Raw genomic sequence first — 21,664 nt, forward strand, 5'->3', positions numbered from 1 at the left:
TGATCTACCCATCTAATCTTCAGCATTATTCTTCTGTAGCACCACATTTTGAAAGCTTATATTCTCTTCATGTCCAAACTATTTATCGTCCACGTTTCACTTCCATACATGGCTACACTGCATACTAATTCTTTCAGAAACGACTTCCTGACACTTAAATCAATACTCCATGTTAACAAATTTCTCTTCTGCAGAAATGCTTTCCTTGCCATTGCCAGTCTATATTTTATATCCTCTCTACTTTGACCATCATCAGTTATTTTGCTCCCCAAATAGCAAAACTCCTTTACTACTTTAAGCCTCTCATTTCCTAATCTAATTCCCGCAGCATCACCCGATTTAATTCAGCTACATTCCATTATCCTCGTTTTGCTTCTGTTGATGTTCATCTTATATCCTCCTTTCAAGACACTGTCCATTCCATTCAGCTGCTCTTCCAGGTCCTTTGCTGTCTCTGATAGAATTACAATGTCATCAGCAAACCTCAAAGTTTTTGTTTCTTCTCCATGGATTTTAATTCCTACTCTGAATCTTTCTTTTGTTTCCTATACTGCTTGCTCAATATACAGATTGAATAACATTGGGGATAGGCTAAAACCCTGTCTCACTCCCTTCCTAACCAGAATTTGAAAGAGAGTATTCCAGTCAACAATGTCAAAAGCTTTCTCTAAGTCTACAAATGCTAGAAACATAGGTTTGCCTTTCCTTAATCTATTTTCTAAGATAATTCATAGGGTCAGTATCGCCTCACATGTTCCAACATTTCTACGGAATCCAAACTGATCTTCCCCGAGGTCGGCTTCTACCAGTTTTTCCATTCGTCCGTAAAGAATTCGTCTTAGTATTTTGCAGCCATGGCTTATTAAACTGATAGTTCGGTAATTTTCACATCTGTCAGCACCTGCTTTCTTTGGGATTGGAATTATTACATTCTTCTTGAAGTCTGAGGGTATTTCGCCTGTCTCATACATCTTTCTCACTAGATGGTACAGTTTTGTTAGGCTTGGCTCTCCCAAGACTGAAATTAGCTCTAATGGGATGTTGTCTATGCCCAGGGCCTTGTTTCGACTTAGGTCTTTTAGTGCTCTGTCAAACTCTTCATACAGTATCATATCTCCCATTTCATCATCGTCTACATCCTCTTCCATTTCCATAATATTGTCCTCAAGAACATCGCCCTTGTATAGACCCTCTATATACTCCTTCCACATTTCTGCTTTCCCTTCTTTGCTTATTACTGGATTTCCATCTGAGCTCTTGATATTCATGCAAGTCATTCTCCTTTCTCCAAAGATCTCTTTAGTTTTCCTGTAGGCAGTATCTATCTTACCCCTAGTGATATGCACCTCTACATCCTTACATTTGTCCTCTAGCCATCCCTGCTTAGCCATTTTGCACTTCCTGTTGATCTCATTTTTGAAACATTTGTATTCTTTTTTGCCTGCTTCATTTACTGCATTTTTGTATTTTCTCCTTTCATCTATTAAATTCAATATCTCTTCTGTTACTCAAGGATTTCTATTAGCCCTCGTCTTTCTACCTACTTGATCCTCTGCTACCTTCACTATTTCGTCTCTCAAAGCTACCCATTGTTCTTCTACTGTATTTCTTTCCCCCATTCTTGTCAATTGTTCCCTAATGCTCTCCCTGAAGCTCTCTACAATCTCTGGTTTGTTCAATTTATCCAGGTCTCATCTCCTCAATTTACCACCTTTTTGCAGTTTCTTCAGGTTTAATCTACAGTTCATAACCAATAGATTGTGGTCAGAGTCCACATCTGCCCCTGGAAATGTGTTACAATTTAAAACCTAGTTCCTGAATCTCTGTCTTATCATTATATAATCTATCTGATACTTTCCAGTATCTCCAGGCTTCTTCCATGTATACAACCTTCTTTCATGATTCTTGGACCAAGTGTTAGCTATGATTAAGTTATGCTCTGTGCAAAATTCTACCAGGCAGCTCCCTCTTTCATTCCTTACTCCCATTCCACATTCACCAACTACGTTTCCTTCTCTTCCTTTTCCTGCTGTCCAGTTCCAGTCACCCATGACTATTAAATTTTTGTCTTCCTTCAGTATCTCAATAATTTCTTTTATCTCATCATACATTTCATCAATCTCTTCATCATCTGCGGAGCTAGTTGGCATGTAAACTTGTACTGCTGGGGTAGGTGGGGGCCTCGTATCTAACTTGGCCACAATAATGCATTCCCTATGCTGTTTGTAGTAGCTTACCTGCATTTCTATTTTTTTTATTCATTATTAAACCTACTCCTGCATTACCCCTATTTGATTTTGTATTTATAACCTTGTATTCACCTGACCAAAAGTCTTGTTCCTCCTGCCACCGAACTTCACTAATTCCCAATATATCTAACTTTAACCTATCCATTTCCCTTTTAAAATTTTCTAACCTACCTGCCCAATTCAGGGATCCGACATTCCACGCTCCGATCTGTAGAATTCCAGTTTTCTTTCTCCTGATAACATTGTCCTCCTGAGTAGTCCCCGCCCGGAGATCCAAATAGGGGACTGTTTTACCTCCATAATGTTTTACCCAAGAGGACGCCATCATCATTTATCCACACAGTAAAGCTGCATGCCCTCGGGAAAAATTACGGCTGTAGTTTCCCCTTGCTTTCAGCCGTTGGCAGTACCAGCACAGCAAGGCCGTTTTGGTTAGTGTTACAAGGCCAGATCAGTCAATCATTCAGACTGTTGCCCCTGCAACTACTGAAAAGGCTGTTGCCCCTCTTCAGGAACCACACATTTGTCTGGCCTCTCAACAGATACCCCTCCATTGTGGTTGCATCTACGGTACGGCTATCTGCATTGCTGAGCCACGCAAGCCACCCCACCAATGGCAAAGTAAAAACATATCTGGTCCTTAACATGTTTAATCTGTACTATTTACATTTCAACTTATAATACATCAGAAACATATCTATGAAATTCTATACCATATAGACATACATCACTTGTCACTAATAAAATATAAACTCAACAAATGCAGGCCTTGGGTTACATATGTCATAAACCTCAGGCTACATAAGTCAGTCTATAATAAAATACAAATGCACCAATCCTCAGTCTCAGGCTACAGCTGACATAACCCTGAGTTTTATGTAGTTTGTAACTTAGGAGTTATGTCAGTTGCAACATAAGACCTAGGTTTGTTGCATTTATGTTTTATTATTGACCCGTGGTATATGTTGACAAAGATTTATGCCAAGTTAACCCAAGGCCTAGGTCTGTTGTGTTTATGTTGTATTATGGACCAGTAGTATATGTCTGTATTGTATTCTTCATTGATGCATTTCTGTTTGTATGATTAGTTGATACAACAGATATAACTGGATATAATTTCGTACACAGTTTCATTGATATGTTTCTAATTTATATGATTACTTGAAATACAGGTAGAGAAGATGTAACTTATAAATAGTCATTTCCAATGTTTATGTCATCCACAGCCCATGGTCTAAGTTTAGTGTGATCCATAGTGTAACCATTCTTTTACTTCAGTGGAAAAATTGAAATTACAGTTCTGAACTAGCATATGACATAACCAGCTTTTATTAGTCTTCATAAAATTAATATTGAAATAAGAACTGTCAGAAAGACTAAGAACAACAAAGTCTTAAAGAATGTGAAGCTGTCACTAATGTATTGTTTTTTAGTATATATGAGGGTTGGAACTTAAATAGAGGCAACTATTTATTCACAACCGATACCTGTTACTGTCCTTCAAAGTAGTCACCAGCGTTGTGTAGAACCTGTTCCCAGCAATATGGAAGGTGTAGTATACCGTTAGCAGAGCCTGTTCTGTTGATGGTGCAAATGGAGTGGTGTACTGCCTGTCGAATCTATGGAATAGTTCTGAAGCAAATGCCACAAAGTGGTTCCTTCATCTTTGGAATCAAATCAAAGTCACAAGGACTTAAGTCAGGGGAGTATGGTAGATCATCCAGTACTTTCCAGTCCCATCGACTGAACAGAGCAGCCACATCTTTCACTGTATGCACCCACACATTGTTGTGAAAAATGATAGGCAGGTTGCACAGAAAGTGTCACCACTTCCTTCACAAAGCTGGTTACAGGTGATGCTCCAAAAACGAACAGTAGTACTGTGCATTGACAGTCTATCATGGAGGAACGTAATGCATTAGGGATAACACCATCACAGTCATACTTGAAAATCACCATAACTTTCACCATACTGGGTCTCTGACGAACTTTCGACTTCCGCGGCCACCCATAATGATGCTATTCGTTGGATTGGCGTTTCAGTTTTGTCTTGTACGATGTGGCCCATGTCTCACCCAGTGTTACAATACAGCATAAGAAAGCCTCTCCTTCATGCTCATTGTGCTCCAAGTGCATCTGAGCAGCGGCATAACGCATCCATTTCTGCATGTCCGTCAAGTCATGCAAAACCCATCATGATGCAATTTCTCACCCGGCGTTCCTTCAGGATGCAAAGCACAGTCATATGCATTAATCTAGTTTTGTGGACAAGCTTACAAATGGTATAGTGTTGATCACTGTCCACTAACATGGCAACAGCATGCACTTCTTCTTCAAACATGCTAGGACGACCTGCCCGATGCATGTCTGCCACAGTTTGTTGACCTTCGTTAAAAGCTTTTACCCAACATGCCACTGTTCTGTATGGCAATGCCAATTCCCCACATGCCTCTTGAGGACCTTGATGACACTGTCATGCTGTATGGCCTCTGGCACATTCAGTCTTGATCCAACTACATTGTTCCTATTTTGAAAACATTGTGACACCATTACATTAGACGGCTCGCTCACAAGTGATTGTGTTTCTCTTGATTGTGTACATGCTGGTGATGTGGGCTGGGCGAGTCCATTTGCTTGGAGGTAAGTTAGGTGTGTGAACAATGGGTGCTATCAGCAACAATAGTAGATTGCATTGCATAGTGTCTCCACAGCAGTTTTGCCACTATTTAAGTTCCAACCTACATACATTGATGTAATCCATTATACTGATATAATCCATTGTTTCAGGCCTTCTCACTTCTTGTCTCTTGTATTTTGTATCTGGTGTCTGGCAGTGTTTGGAAAAAAGAAAATGCAACAGCTTTGAAATCAAGCTACTTTCCTTCAAGTAGTTCAGGGAAACTTTTCATAAGGTGTGAACAGCAAGGTTCAAGGTATCAACAGCTAATGTACTACACAAAAAAGGGTTCCTTAATACAGTGATGGTTGACCTATTCCTAACAAGATAAAGAACACAATCTTTTGAATGTGAATGATTGTGTTAATAGTGTGGGATGAAAAATATTACAAAATTCAGCTGTCAGAGTTAACTGCTGCTGTGAGCAGTAATTCATTTCTTTGGATTTCATTTGTGAGCTAATATGCAATTCTCAATATAAAACCTTAGATTACATAATTTTTATTTAACTGCAGAAGGACGTAAAGGAAAATTACCATTCTAGCCAAAATATATAAACTACAAGAGAAAGCATTGAAAGATAGAATTATATGAACTGTAGAACTGTTTTGCATGTGTTTATCACAAAGCCATGCAATTGCTAAAATAAATATTGGAGCTGGTCGCTGTGACTGAGTGGATCTAGGTGCTTCAGTCTGGAACTGCGAGACCACTGCGGTTCCAGATTAGAATCCTGCCTCAGGCATGGATGTGTGTGATGTCCTTAGATTAGTTAGGTTTAAGTAGTTCTAAGTTCTAGGGGACTGATGACCTCAGATGTTAAGTCCCATAGTGCTCATAGCCATTTGAACTCCATGGATAGATTATTCATTGGCTATATTAGTCGTCTGCCACTTACTAAGAGAGTTACTGGTATGGTTTTTTGGCTGTAGACATGTTCACCAGGTTTATTTGGCTATTTCCTAGCAGGGACATGACGATAGATACCAGCACTCGACACCTGCCCTAGATTTTCGTTCTCTTTGGTCCACCAAAATTTCTTGTAAGCGACCATGCTCCCACGTTTACATCATGAGAATACCGCAGGTTTCTTTTTGTTTCCTCTTCCCCCCCCCCCCCCCCCCCCCCCCCCCCTCCCGACGAGGTTAGGCACACCACAACCAGCCCTTTCATATTATTTCATGTACAAGCTCAAACGAAGTGGGTCCAGTTGTTCCCATTGTTGAATCTAGTGTTTAATACCGCCCATCATGAGGCACGGAAAAACATTCCAGCGGATCTAATGTTTCCCTACTCAATAAACTCGCCCCTATCCAACATGTGGGATGTTAACGATCTGAGACCATCAAGGAGAGTAGCAAGAGGCAAAAAGGAATATAGAGTACTCACCAAAGGGAAGCAGTGCCTTGTAACTGATCGGCGTCTGGGAATCAAGATTGAATAAAAGACTTTCATTAAAAAAAATTTGGAGGTGAGGCCAGATGCACAAAGGAGCATGAAGTAAGTTGACATCTCAGTTCGTGGGACCTTACCAAGTCACGAAGGTGCCCATCCCAGTTACACTCCTGTTCACAGAAGAGACTACAGGGCTCGAGCACCAATTGAACCTGAGTCAGATGAAACGATGTTGGCCAGACTAAGTATCAGTCACAGTCTTGAAGCCCTACCCTGCAGGTTTTTGTTTATGGAGGGGGAAGGGGGGGGGGGGACTGAGCCGTGCCACGACCTGTCAATAAACTGTAGCACATCTTTGACCCAAAGGATCAGTGGGATGGCGCGCTTGTGCGGGAACAGGGGGACTCGACAGTATGCCACGATGTGAGGTGGATGGAGCTGAGTGGCGGTTGTGGACTAAGGCATTGCAATGTTAGTTCGTGGCCTTCTGGCTCCCAAGATTCGTGCATCTGATGTGGTCACGCAAGATCTGGGGGGGTGGAGAGTGTGACACTGGTTGGGAAGTCTCTTTGGAATGGAGATAAGCAGTCTGAAGCGTCTGGTCTATCTGCAGTAGGATCAGTAGTTGGAGGTGTGACCTGTCGCAATTACGTCCGCTGACCTTCATGCCGCCGCCACCCCCACCCAGTTCAGCTGTCTTCAGCACCAAGAATCTGGTGAGGATTACTTGGCGTGGAGCTATTCCACTTTTGTGCTGTGTTTAAGTAGTGGTTGATGCAGGTTTATTCGACGGCTAGTTCATGGCTCCTCCCCCATCCAGTTCAGCTGTCTTCAGCACCAAGAATCTGGTGAGGATTACTTGGCGTGGAGCTATTCCACTTTTGTGCTGTGTTTAAGTAGTGGTTGATGCAGGTTAATTCGACGGCTAGTTCATGGCTCCTCAGAAACTATTCCCGCCAGAATCATAACGATTGCTACTTGTACCGTCAGTACCATATATATGACCATGTTCTATACAGTGGTTCTGCTCAGCCTCCCTCCTGTATTGTAAGTGTTCCCAGATTAGCGGTACTTGGGTCTACTCTATTCTGTGTATGATTGGACATAATGCCCATACTTACCTGTCCGTTAACCTGCGGGTCCCAGTCGCATTAATGTTGCTGATTTGCTGTGGGTACCGGTTTTACTGTTGGATTTGTGCATCTTGAACTTCGAAACCGAATGGGCCTGCTTACTTCGGGCTGCTCTGTTTTGTAACTTGCTTCCTTTTAGCGGGAAGATTAAAATACAAACTAGCCAGTAGGATAATAACGCATTCGTCCTGGGGTGTGCTTGTTCAGTTTTAAAAGAAGTGTGAGCGAGCCTACTAAAATTTCTTGGCACTCGATGCTGCTTTTGTGCACTCTTCATCCGCGTTAAATTTTGTCATTAGTCTAACTTGACCTCTTTCTGGAACTCACCGCAAGTCGTTCACTATTCCGCGGGAAGGTGAAGCAGCAAACATCGTAAATCTAATTATTCATTGCGTTCTTAGCTCGCTCACCTGATTTTTGTTTCATCGATCTGTTCTAAGTTGAAATCACCCTATATTGCAGTCGGAGCCTTGAATTGGTGTTTGTTGTGTGCATTTCTAAGAGTATTTCGTGTGTTATAAACAAGTTCTGCTCCCGTGCTTAGCCTGAAGGTCAGTGCGGCGGGTCAGTTGGCCAGATTTTCTTTTTTCTTCTTTTTTTTTTAAGTTGACTTCTGAGCAGCTAAAGCAGTTTGTACTAATTCTCATGTTGCTTACTTCATACTGCTGTTATTCTGTAGCTGCTCTTGTTGATGAAATTTTAAGCTTGGTATAGCTCTTGGAGCACTTGATGTTTCCACTTTTGGATTTCTGGTTAGTAAAATAATCGTTCTCGTAAAGTCTAAAAATTGATTAATAATCATTGTTAAACTGCATTCAGTTTGGACTATGGTTTGCTGTTAGCAGTTTAGAATAATTGTTTAATTATTTCAAAGCTCTAACGAAGCGTAAAGTCTATTGGTCTGCATTAAATGTTATCGCTACTAAAATTGTTTTAAATGATCTTTAAAGAAAGCATTTCATTATTTTTATGTAGTTTTAAATAAATTGTCTTATGCATTTTGCGAGTGGTGATTAATCTTCATTTGGGCTCAACCCTTCCAACCCTTGAGCAGGTAATTAATCGCAGAAAGCATAACCAGCTTTCTTTCCTAAGCCCTATTACATCATACTTTGCTTCAGTCTGCATACGGTATTTCCAATTGAACATGCTGTGCGTGAGCTCTGCATTTAGTTCAGGCTTTAAATACTCGTATTTTACTTCCTTCTGTGAATGTGAGGCTTTTATGAGGAATACCCATGAATGAATGGAAGGGCGTGTTCTGGTATCTTTTCGGTGTTTGGGTGTCTGCATTACGTTTGTTCGGTGTTTGGGTTTTTCCCACGTTTATCAACAGATTACGTTCTTTTAAGTAGTAATTAAATTTTACAGATACGAAATGCAAGCGAACTTTTCATTGCTTGTACGTCCGAGAATGCTTTCTTGCAAACTTGTTTCTCTCCACTTCCACCTATTAGGTGGTAGAGAAACGTTGCATTTCTTCCCTACTTCCTTTGCTTCTATAAGGCGTTACAGATGCTAGTCCGGGACATCTTTAGGAGGAACGTAAAGACATTTTTACAAAATTTTCATTACGTCGATTTACATAAATAGAATCATAACATTTCAGTCTGCAGCTGAAAGGAAATGTACAATGAATGAATGGTATTCCATATAAAAATCAATATTACCCCGATTTACATCCCTTGCATTATGATGCTTTTATTCTAATAAAGATTATTTACCTGCATGGTTCTCTGATTTCCCTGGAACATAACATCTTTGTAATTTCTACAAGGCTGTCCTTTGTACGAGCTGCCTTTACCTTATTTCTGTTACGATCTGCACTGTTATTCTTCCTTTTTGGAGCCATTGTAATATTTCTGCTGTTGCTCAAATGAAAGATAATGAACACTAACAGTGATTGTGTCACAAGAAAGGAAAAGTACAAGTTTATCAATAAACTGTAGTACAGCAATCAGTTTCGGCGCGGCTATGAGCAACGAATATTGAAACGAAATGAGTCAGTGACATTTGGTTTCAAAAACGAATAGTATAAAGCGCACCTACATTTCTACCATCCCTAGGACGATGACATTTCATTTCAACACAAAATGATTGGTTGTAGCCTGAAATGTATTATTCGGTGAAAAATGAAAATAGGAAATGTTGACTTACTTGGTCTCAACAATTGACAATTCAGTTATAAAAACTTTTGGTTTTATCTACACAGTGGTTGGCCCCACTGTTTCTAGCATTTATGGTACAATTTTATTTATTTATTGACTTTTACATAATGGTCACTTTATGGGTTCAATGGCGACCTGTCGGTAAAGCTCGCTGTCACTCTGCATTACGTTTGTTATGTACTTGCATTTGGTTCGTCAGAAGAATGAAACCTGATACTGTATCTTAAATATGGATACTGTATCTTAAATATGGGATTGAGTCAGTGCGTTACTTGGATGGCAAGCTCACTGATTGTAATTACTATCTACAAATGTCTTTTCATAACGTCATACCAAAAAGAAAATTTTTATCTTATAAGACAAAATGGTTCAAATGGCTCTGAGCACTATGGGACTTAACTTCTGAGGTCATCAGTCCCCTAGAACTTAGAACTACTTAAACCTAACTAACCTAAGGACATCACACACATCCATGCCCGAGGCAGGATTCGAACCTGCGATCGTAGCGGTCGCGCGGTTCCAGACTGTAGCGCCTAGAACCGCTCGGCCAACCCGGCCAGCTCTTATAAGACATCATAACATAGTAGATGTACTGGAAAGTGTATCTAGGAAGAGGTTCACGATATAGCTTATTAGTAAAGTATTTCACTTTCACTGAACATTTTTTTGGTTCGAATCAGGAGCCATGTTTTATGACGTAACGTCATTCAGAGCCTAAGGTGCGTCCACACAATAGTTCTTGCCTTGTGCGCAACCGCAGGCGCACGGGAATAGCTACATTCTAACGTAATCATCGCGACACTCCTTCTGGCTTTTGTTACCCACTGCGATAGCAGCGCGCCAAGCAGGCAGCAAGTGACACCTCTGGATACAATATCGACTGAGCGCGAATACCATTGTTTACATTAATTTATAAAATAGTTTCTACAAAAGGAAGCGTATTTAGCGCTAAAAAACCGACGATAACTAAAAGATGAACTCACATTTGTCATTTTTCAGTTTGCTAAGGTCCCTGGGAGGGGAGAGTTTATTTACGATTATCTTTTAACGTACTGACACTTACTGCTAAACGTCATTTTCCTTGAATAACAAAAAACTGCCAGTAAACACCAAAAGACCTACTTTTTGTAGAAAGGCATCATATATAAGACCAGCAATGCGAAGTTTGTTCCCTAAACGTCCAGCCAAATCAGTGAATGTGGAACGTAGGAAACTTGTGTTCAATGTAATACCTACATCATTTAACGTACCAAACAAGGTACCACACCTGTGACCTAAGGGATAACCACACACGTCATAATAAAAGGCCAAAAAGCAAAAGGGAAGGAACCGGTTCCACAATTGCTGCTACATCTGAACCACAAAGGGCAAGAACCTCCAACAAATTCACTTTTGGAGTAAAAGTAATTACATTCACAGATGTATTAGTGTATCAGAACGCCGAGTGAAGTATAAGAGTTGTCGAATCATTAGACACAATAAGACGATTTTTATTTGTCAAGGAAAGTGCCTGTCATAAGAAGAGACAACAGAAATATGTCTCTCGTGCATGAAATATTTATTTATATTCTCTTCCTGTCAATGGAGTAAGTTGCGGTTGTGCACATATAAGAAAGAATTTCTTCATAAATAAGTCGCTTATGTCACTGAATCAGTGAAATTCGGCTGTTTTTACATTTATTTCATGATAATTCATGTCCCTTGGTAATTTAGTAATGCATTGAACGCAAAAACATTATTTCGTTAATTAATTAGAAAAATGAAAACATACACTATCCTTCCCACAGATGTGTCCCCACTTGGAGCGCTAGTGTCGCTATGGCTGTTAAATACCACACCAAAGTGTGTCCAACTGTACGTATTATCCTGCGCTAATGCTTAGTAATCACATTTTGATCTGCCGACTTAGCAAAGAGCCGGCCGGAGTGGCCGAGCGGTTCTAGGCGCTCCAGTCTGGAACCGCGCGACCGCTACGGTCGCAGGTTCGAATCCTGCCTCAGGCATGGATGTGTGTGATGTCCTTAGGTTAGTTAGGTTTAAGTAGTTCTAAGTTCTAGGGGACTGATGACCTCAGCAGTTAAGTCCCATAGTGCTCAGAGCCATTTGAACTTAGCAAAGTGATGTTATGGAAGAACGAACACATGCTGCGGTAGCTTTGTAATTGTCAGACACCCCGTCGTCACCGCGGGCAGTCACCGCGTAAACAGTCTCACCCAGTTATACGTAAATATCTTTGATTTTCACAGAATGGTGCAACTTGACTTTTTATGCACTATTTTAGTATTACACTAAATAAACACAGAGGAAGGGTATGTATGTGTTCATAAATATCGTTGACTTTCTCAGAAATAATGCATAACTTCCTTCTTAGCACTCATTCAAGTTAATATTACGTGACTTATTTTTCTGCATATCTTAGTTTGGTGCCATTTGTATGCAACTAAATGCTTCATTTTAACACAACACTGAGACTGGCTGGAGAGCGGGAGGGCGCATGGGGCTGTTGTTGTTATGGTCTTCAGTCCTGAAACTGGTTTGATGCAGCTCTCCATGCTACTCTATCCTATGCAAGCTTCTTCATCTCCCAGTAGCTACTGCAACCTACATCCTTCTGAATCTGTTTAGTGTATTCATCTCTTGGTCTCCTCTACGATTTTTACCCTCCGCGGTGCCCTCCAATGCTAAATTTGTGATCCCTTGATGCCTCAGAACATGTCCTACCAACCGATCCCATCTTCTAGTCAAGTTGTGCCACGAACTTCTCTTCTCGCCAAGCCTATTCAATACCTCCTCATTAGTTATATGATCTACCCATCTAATGTTCAGCATTCTTCTGTAGCACCACATTTCGAAAGCTTCTATTCTCTTCTTGTCCAAACTTGTTATCGTCTATGTTTCACTCCACACAAATACTTACAGAAACGACTTCCTGACGCTTAAATCAATACTCGATGTTAACAAATTTCTCTTCTTCAGAAACGCTTTCCTTGCCATTGCCAGTCTACATTTTATATCCTCTATACTTCGACCGTCATCAGTTATTTTGCTCCCCAAATAGCAAAACTCCTTTACTAATTTAAGTGTCTCATTTCCTAATCTAATTCCCTCAGCATCACATTCCATTATCCTCGTTTTGCTTTTGTTGATGTTCATCTTATGCCCTCCTTTCATGACACTGTCCATTCCGTTCAATTGCTCTTCCAAGTCCTTTGCTGTCTCAGATAGAATTACAATGTCATCGGCGAACCTCAAAGTTTTTATTTCTTCTCCGTGGATTTTAATATCTACTCCGAATTTTTCTTTTGTTTCCTTCTCTGCTTGCTCAATATACAGATTGAATAACATCGGGGATAGGTTACAACCCTGTCTCACACCCTTCCCAACCATTGCTTCCCTTTCATGCCCCTCGACTCTTATAACTGCCATCTGGTTTCTGTACAAATTGTAAATAGCCTTTCGCTCCCTTTTTTTTACCCCTGCCAACTTCAGAATTTTAAAGAGAGAATTCCAGTCAACATTGTCAAAAGCTTTCTCTAAGTCTACAAATGCTAGAAACGTAGGTTTGCCTTTCCTTAATCTAGCTTCTAAGATAAGTCGTAGGGTCAGTATTGCCTCACGTGTTCCAATATTTCTACGGAATCCAAACTGATCTTTCCTGAGGTCGGCTTCTACCAGTTTTTCCATTCGTCTGTAAAGAATTCGCGTTAGTATTTTGCATCCGTGACTTATTAAACAGATAGTTCGGTAATTTTCACATCCGCCAGCACCTGCTTTCTTTGGGATTGGAATTATTATATTCTTCTTGAAGTCTGAGGGTATTTCGTCTGTCTCATACATCTTGCTCACCAGATGGTAGAGTTTTGTCAGGACTGGCTCTCCCAAGGCCGTCAGTAGTTCTAATGGAATATTGTCTACTCCCGGGGCCTTGTTTCGACTCAGGTCTTTCATTGCTCTGTCAAACTCTTCACGCAGTATCGTATCTCCTATTTCATCTTCATCTATATCCTCTTCCATTTCCATAATATTGTCCTCAAGTACATCGCCCTTGAATAGACCCTCTATATACTCCTTCCACCTTTCCGCTTTCCCTTCTTTGCTTAGAACTGGGCTTCCATCTGAGCTCTTGATATTCATACAACTGGTTCTCTTTTCTCCAAAGGTCTCTTTAATTTTCCTGTAGGCAGTATCTATCTTACCCCTAGTGAGATAAGCCTCTACATCCTTACATTTGTCCTCTAGCCATCCCTGCTTAGCCATTTTGCACTTCCTGTTGATCTCATTTTTGAGACATTTCTATTCTTTTTTGCCTACTTCATTTACTGCATTTTTATATTTTCTCCTTTCATCAATTAAATTCAATATTTCTTCTGTTACCCAAGGATTTCTACTAGCCCACGTCGTTTTACCTACTAAATCTTCTGCTACCTTCACTACTTCATCCCTCAAAGCTACCCATTGTTCTTCTACTTCCTGCCAATTGTTCCCTTATGCTCTCCCTGAAACTCTGTGCAACCTCTGGTTCTTTCAGTTTATCCAGGTCCCACCTCCGGGAGGGCGCATGGGGTATAAAGCATAAATAGGCTAGTTCCACTGTCTTGCATTTTTATAAAATTATTTTATTTATTTGATACATTCAGACTGGCTGCTTCATTTTAATACTTCGCTGGGATTGGCCAGAGAGGAGAGGAGAAATGGGGGCGTAGTTCGTCATTGATAAGGATGATATCAGTGATAATAATTATATCACTGATAAGAAAGATGACATCGCTGATAATGAGGGTCCGGCTTGTGATGTTACAGAAAGGTCAGTGGTCTGGGTCACGTGGCGTCACAAATGCAAAAAAGTTGCTGAAACATACATAGCAACGGAATCTTTGGAAGTGGGATCGTTCTGAAGAGACCCTGTTGAGTAAGGGTAGATAACTGTATTTGAGAAAAACTTCGGAATGATTCTACAGATTCCATTGTATAGCTTGCATAGGAGTCATTAGTGCCATATAGAATGTATATCTCCTCCCTCGCTCTGCTACTGACTGACCTACGAAGCGAAGCCACTACTGTTTGTACAAATGATGGCTTGCTGAGTTTGCCTGGAGATAAACGTGTATAATAACGTTACTCGGAACGCTTCTTAACTCTTCTCCCTCTTCATACTCTTCTTTCATATGTTAACACCCTTTCGTTAGGGGGGCCTTTCTTCGCTCATTGTAGATCTAAAACTTGCTCTTCTAGTCGGACGCTCTTCTTACTCTCGCAACGTCACCTTAGACCAAGGGGAGCAGTGTCGTCTGCATAATCTGTCTAAAAAAATTGTAAATTCAGTGTTTCCATGTTTTAATTGCGTATGCGCGTGTTTGTGAAGTCTAGGTGGGGAACCAGTCCGACAGCCGCCTAAATGTTTGCGAGTAAAATCTAAAATCCGCAGTACGAGGGGCCGATTTATAATCTGTGGAATGTATCAGTCGTTACTTCTCACAAAATGAAAAGCGATATATGTGCTTCAGAGATGGGACTACTGTAATGTTTCGTAAGTCACATCCGTTATGTGTTTACTACTGTCATTTTTGTGAGAACTCAGCCGCCCAACGACATTCTTCGACTGAAAGAGAAATAGCTCTGTTGTACACAAATGGAGGAAGTAATATAATAGCATAGGTACATTCTGATAAGGAGTTAAGGAAAAGACAAGAAATGTAAACCAAGGTCGACAAACGGCGACTTGAACCTTGCTACCTTGTTATCATGAGCTGTTAGCTACTTACATGATAACAAATGTGACACAGAATGCACTTTGTTATCTGGAATACCTACTCAGTCTGTACGAGAAACTTATTAAATGATAAAATACTTGGAGCAGTTTAATAACGTTCACATCGCACCACAAATCAGTGGTGCTGTAAGGCTATACAGACATAATCAAATATAAAATATATACCTACTAGTATATCAAAGTTCGCTCAGGAGCGAGGAACTATAAATTCCCAGCAAGGATGTGTTGTACCTCCGTAAAAAATAAACATGGCAAATGGTTCAAATGGCTCTGAGCACTGTGGGACTTAACATCTGAGGTCATCAGTCCCCTAGACTTAGAACTACTTAAACCTAACTAACCTAATGACATCACACACATTCATGCCCGAGGCAGGATTCGAACCTGCGACAGTAGCAGCCGCGTGGTTCCGGACTGAAGCACCTAGAACCGCTCGACCACAGTGGCCAGCCGTCTGCAGGACTTCGGCCGTTCACTTAAGTAATAAAATAAAACACCTACAACTGTCGTTTTGATATTTTATTATATTGCAATCAGTTTGAGTGACTCAATACACCAGCTTCCGATCTTAACTGACACTGAGCGGGTGCACTCCAATCGGATACACGATCCCATCAGTGACCGACAACTATGCACTGGCTTCTGTAGAACACAGTGAAAGTGATGTTATGTTTGTAACCATCAAATACCAACTGAGTCAGATGACAGTTGATGATGGCAAACACAACATCGTTCTTACAACATTCTACAGTAACAAGTTCAAAGATATAGGCCACTGATGGGATTGTGTATACGATTGGTGTGCATCGCCTCAACGTCAGTTAAGACCTGAAGATGGCGTTTTGAGTCATTGATACTGGTTGCAATGTAATAAAATAACATCAAAACGACAACTGTAGGCGTTTCATTTTATTAAGTGAGAGATTATGAAGTGAAAGACGGGGCATGAGGAATAGGCACGGGCTCTCAAGAAGGACGGCAACATGAGAAGATCGTAGAATTGTTCGACTGGCTCTGGTGAATCGACATATGACAATAGCTGAAACCCAGCCAGAGGTGAAAGACATCGTCACCAAGAAGAGCTTATGCGAAGACGTATACCTTGATTCGAGCCTCAAGCCAGCAATCTTCATAAACTCGCATAATGCGTTTCAGGTATGGCAAGAAACTCCTGAACATGACATTCGGAAGCAATTAGCTTCCATGACACAATGAGTGTATTCGTTCCTGTCGGGGTCATACCTCGTACTGATGTTGTGAACATCACTTCGGAACGGAATGAAAGCTTAGTCATTTAATACCCATTACAAGATGAATATCTCCACAGAGTTTGATAAACATCGAACTGTATTATGATAAATTTTATTTTGACATTGAAGAAATGTGTGTTTATTTAAAGAAGCGAAATACCGCACATTAAATATTTAGCACTCGACATTTTACCTATCACAGATATTACGTAATACTCACTGAATATGTTGAAATGTCTTGATCGTTAAGTAAGATAATAAAACAGTATTCTAATATACACTGACGTGACAAGTCATGGGATATCAGCTAATGTCATGTCGGACCTCGTTTTGCTCTGCGTAGCATAGACGCAATAAGTCGATGGAAGCCCCCTGCATCAATATTGAGCCGTGCTGTGTCTTTAGCCGTCCATAACTGCGACAGTGTTGCCGGCGCAGGAGCTTGTGCACGAACTGATCTCGCGATTACGTCCCATAAATCTTCGATGGGATTCATCTCGGGCGACCTGGGTGGCCAAATCATTCGCTTGAATTGTCCAGAATGTTCGTCAAACCAATCGCGAACAATTGCGGCCTGGTGTCATGGTGCATTGTCATCCATAAAAATTCCATCGTTGCTTGGGAACATGAACTCCATGAATGGCTCCAAACGGTCTCCAAATAGCCGAACATAACAATTTCCAGTAGATGATCGGTTCAGCTGGACCAGAGGACCAAACCTATTTTATATAAACACAGTCCATACCACTGTGGCGCCACCATCAGCTTGCACAGCCTTGTTGACAACTTGGGACCATGGCTTTGTGGGGTTTGCACCACACTCGAACCCTAGCATCAGCTCTTACCGACCGAAATCGGGAGTCGTATGACCAGGCCACAGTTTTCCTGTCGTCTGGGGCCCAATCGATATGGTCATGAGCCCAGGAGAAGCGCTGATGGTGACGTCGTGCTGTTAGCAAAGGCACTCGCATCGGTCGTCTGCTGCCACAACCTGTTAACGACCAATTTCGCCGCACTGTCCAAATGGATACATTCCTCGTACGTCCCACATTGATTTCTGGGTATATTTCACGCAATGTTACTTGTCTGTTAGCAATGACAGCTCTAGGCAACCGCTGCTCCCTTCAGATGTTAAGGCCGTTGGCCATTGTGTTGTCCGTGGTGAGAGGTAATGCCTGAAAGCTGGTATTCTCGGCACACTCTTGACACCCCGGATCTCGGAATATTAAATTCCCTAGCGATTTTCAAAATGAAACTTTCCACACTTCTAGACCCAACTCCCATTCCGCATTCGAAGTCTTTTAACTCCCGTCGTGCGGCCATAATTAGCCTCCGTCGGGAACCTTTTCACATGAATCACCTGAGTACAAGACTGCTCCGCCAATGCATTGTCCTGTATACCTTACGTGCGCAACACTACCGCTATCTGTATGTGTACGTATCGCTTCTGACCCCCGTGTGTGTGTGTGTGTGTGTGTCTGTCTTTACTTAAAGAAGTTTGTATTAAAGCGTTAAAGTGCTGTACGCTAAATAATTAACGCTGGACATTACTAATTATCAGAGCTCTTAAATAATACTCACTGAATGGTATTTTAATTGTCCCCATCGTAAGAAAGATTGTAAAACAGTACTGTAAAACATAAATAATGAAAACCACTATCACCTCTCGCTTCAGGGCTACGTTAAAAGTAAAACCAAAACTTTTTTCAGCTTCTTGTCGTTTGGTTTCTGGTAACTGTTTAAAATACATGACTGTGACCAAAAAATAAGTTCCAAAAATAATCTGTATTTTTAATTTCGTAATGAACTGAGGAAAAATTTTCATACTTGCTTTGCAAATCTGTAATGGATGCTAGGTAAAGACATCAACGGAATATCATATGCTGTACAAACTGGTAGCTAAATTTTAAGACGCTCGTAGTTGTAGAAACGAAAGCTGAAAATCTGCTGGTGGCAGAGCAACAATATAGAGCTGTACCATCCGTTCAGAACGTTCCGAGGCTGATTTTATTTCTGGCGTATTGAGTAAAATGTACAGAATTTTCATAAAGCCATGCGAAACTGTCAGAAAAGCCCTTCATTGGGATGTTATTCAATTCACGTGTCGCATTGGGTCGAATGTCTGTTACTCGTCAGCGCAGAACTACAGTGGCAGCTTGAACTTCGAATAATCAGTTGTGAGCAGGTAGTCGTGGAAGTGCGGCCGTAGTGTATCAATGAAGATGCGTCACAAATCGAAATGGAGCAACATCTCTAGATCAAGTGTTAAAGACATTTTCCAGAATGTTTTGAACAGAAGGTGTGCAAAGCTGGTCTCGCACACCTTAACTACCAAACCAAAACGACGCATGGATGCCTGCCGCAGCTTGACTGAATTGCAAAACGCCGACAGGTCTTTTCTGGATGACAGGTGACAAGTCGTGTTACCAATGCGAACCTACCAGAAAACGACAAAGTGCAGAAACTAACACGAAGGGTCAAAGTTTTTGTGACATAACCGACATTCTACCGAATGCGACACGCGAGCTGAACAACATCCCAAAGAAGGACTTTTCTGACAGTTTCGCATGGCATTATGAGACTTCTGTACGTTGTACGCAAGTGGGATGGATAATGTAGAACACCTGAAGCATCAAAACAGCCTAACTTAACGTTTCTCAGTTTTTTATGAATACCGTCTCGAAACTTTTAGGATTGATGATTGATTGAAGAATGTTCAGGTAAGTGGTCGAAAGGTGATTACTAACTTTTTCCGAAAGAAAACTCAAAAACTACAATTATCTAGTCAGACGAAAACGTGAGTACGAAGTTCCGCTTGAAGTATCTTTTCTCGTCAGACCAACTGATATCAGAAGTAACGATGGGGACAAGTCGCGGACAGAAGATGCGGCCACTCACAGCGCAAGGAGGAACTACCGTGAAGCAGGAAGATTCACTGCACAGTACTGTACTGTGCCTCTCGATTATTGAAACAAAGATAAGTTTGCAATATAACGTTTTTGAATTGGAGTAAAAAGTATAAAATAATTTCTCCTAGATCCATACAGATCCCTAACCCGAAACAGATAGTTTGGAGAATTTGGAATAGAGAATTTTTAATAGCTAAGAAAATACTTATAAGATTTATAACAAAGGACTTTGGACGCATGCAACAGACAGTTGTTAGAAGGTGAAGTATTAATGCAGCAAATACGTATTGCAAGCGCCTCGCGTTTTTCGTTATAAATTTTAAAAACGTTTTCATAAGTATTAAACATTCATAATCACAAATTTTCGGAACTATCTGTATGGAGTTAGGAATCTGCATGGTGCTAGGAGAAATAATTTTATACTTTTTAGTACGATTTAAAACGTGGAATATTAAAAAATTTCTTTCTATTTAAATAATTACTTTCTGCCTTTAGCCTTATTTGAAATTTCTCAATGGATTTAAACATTTTGATGAGATTGTAAGGTATGTTAAATTTAAGGTTTCAGTGTATAATTACTTGATCATATCTGTAATAGAATGGTAGTATACCTACCTACTGATTATACTATATTCATCTGTTTAATTGTTACTTTCCTAAAAAATAAAACAAACAACCAAGGAAAATTAATTTTACGTAATTGTTATAAGATTTTTATTTCAATACTACCTTTATACTTTCAACTTTGCCCATGTACATATATGTCACACAAATAGCACAGATCTCAGATCTCCTTCTTCTCCTCCTCCTCCTCCCTCTCTCTGTCCATCTTCTCCCCCACCACTCTCTCTGTCCACCCCTCGCCCCTGTCTTTGTACATCACCTCCTCCCCTCTCTCTATCTATCTGCTCCTGACTTCTCTGTTCATCTCTTCCTAGCCCCTCTCTCTGACCCTGTCCTCCAGCCTTTCACTGTCCATTTTCTTCTCCCCCCATGTCTCTATGAATTTCCTTCTCCCTCCCCCCTACCTGTCTAATGTATCCTCACTCCTCTCTGCCCCTCTGTCTGTCCATCTCCTCCTTCCCCCCTCCTTGCCTCTGTAAATCTCATCCTGCGCCTCTCACCACCCATCTGCCCCTGGCCCCTCTCCCTGCTCAGCCACACCTGTCCACAAGTATACCCTCTGAAGTGCATTCTGATACTATCTGCTCAACACACTGGTTGTGCAGGGCAGCCTAGATGTCATGTGTTACCAAACTATTTCATCTCCAACATCACCCTTAAAGAACAGACCGATAAGAAAAAGAGTTTATATTGCAGCGTCATCCAATTCTGAACTTCGTTTAAAATTTCAAGTTTCTGACTCGTCGAGAAGTCAGTTTAAGAGTACTTTCAAAATTCGTCCTGAACAGTCAGATAAGAAGGCAACGAAAGAAAAACGTGGTAAGATAACTCCATACATTGGGTGTAAATGACATGAAGAGGATGGTTCAGTAGAGGAAGTCGTGGCGGCCAGCAAGAAACCAGTGAAAAGACTAACGACACCAAAAGAACGAAAGGCACCGTACCTTGCCGGCACCGACGGGTCCCGCGACGCCCACCAGCTGTCCGCGACGCACGCGCAGGTCCACGGCGTCCAGCGTGTTGTCGCTGAGGCTCTCCACCCACTTGGCCGTCACCCCCTCCATCTCGACCGCCAACTCCTCAACCTTCTCCTCTTTGCCGTGCTTGTCGTCCAGTCCGCTCAACAACATGCGGGATTTTTTTTCGTCAGTGATCTCGTCATTCCCCAGGAATTTCTGTGTGAGAAGCACATAATTATAAGGTATACTGGATAGTACTTAAAATGTCATCAAGTGAAAAATTAACCACAGTTTCTGAGCCAATCAACAAAAGAAAAAAAATTTTTACCGGTTAAAAAACAATATAATATACTACGTTTCTGGAAGATAATTCATACCTAAAACTAAATATAAATTCAGAATTTCTGTAACAGCCTCAGTTTTCATGAAATTATGATTTCTGGGTTTTGTAAATGGCTTACGGAAGCCTACATGTCTGGCAAAATGACACATTGGTGCAACAGTACTTCCAAATACAAACAGCGCAAAAA

The 21,664-nt window shown here is 41.0% G+C and overlaps 1 protein-coding gene across 2 annotated transcripts in view; it reads right to left on the bottom strand.

Annotated features, from left to right (window-relative positions):
* The window catches only part of LOC124594829 (ATP-binding cassette sub-family C member 4-like), a 316,274-nt gene that overhangs the window by 151,867 nt on the left and 142,743 nt on the right, over positions 1 to 21,664 (bottom strand). For both annotated transcript variants that reach the window (XM_047133276.1, XM_047133277.1), the window contains one exon: positions 21,120 to 21,350. In XM_047133276.1, the coding sequence (XP_046989232.1) occupies positions 21,120 to 21,350 (231 nt within the window). The remainder of the gene's footprint in view (positions 1 to 21,119; positions 21,351 to 21,664) is intronic.

Source organism: Schistocerca americana, chromosome 2 (genome assembly GCF_021461395.2).
Source record: "Schistocerca americana isolate TAMUIC-IGC-003095 chromosome 2, iqSchAmer2.1, whole genome shotgun sequence".
Classification (NCBI taxonomy): Eukaryota; Metazoa; Arthropoda; class Insecta; order Orthoptera; family Acrididae; genus Schistocerca; species Schistocerca americana.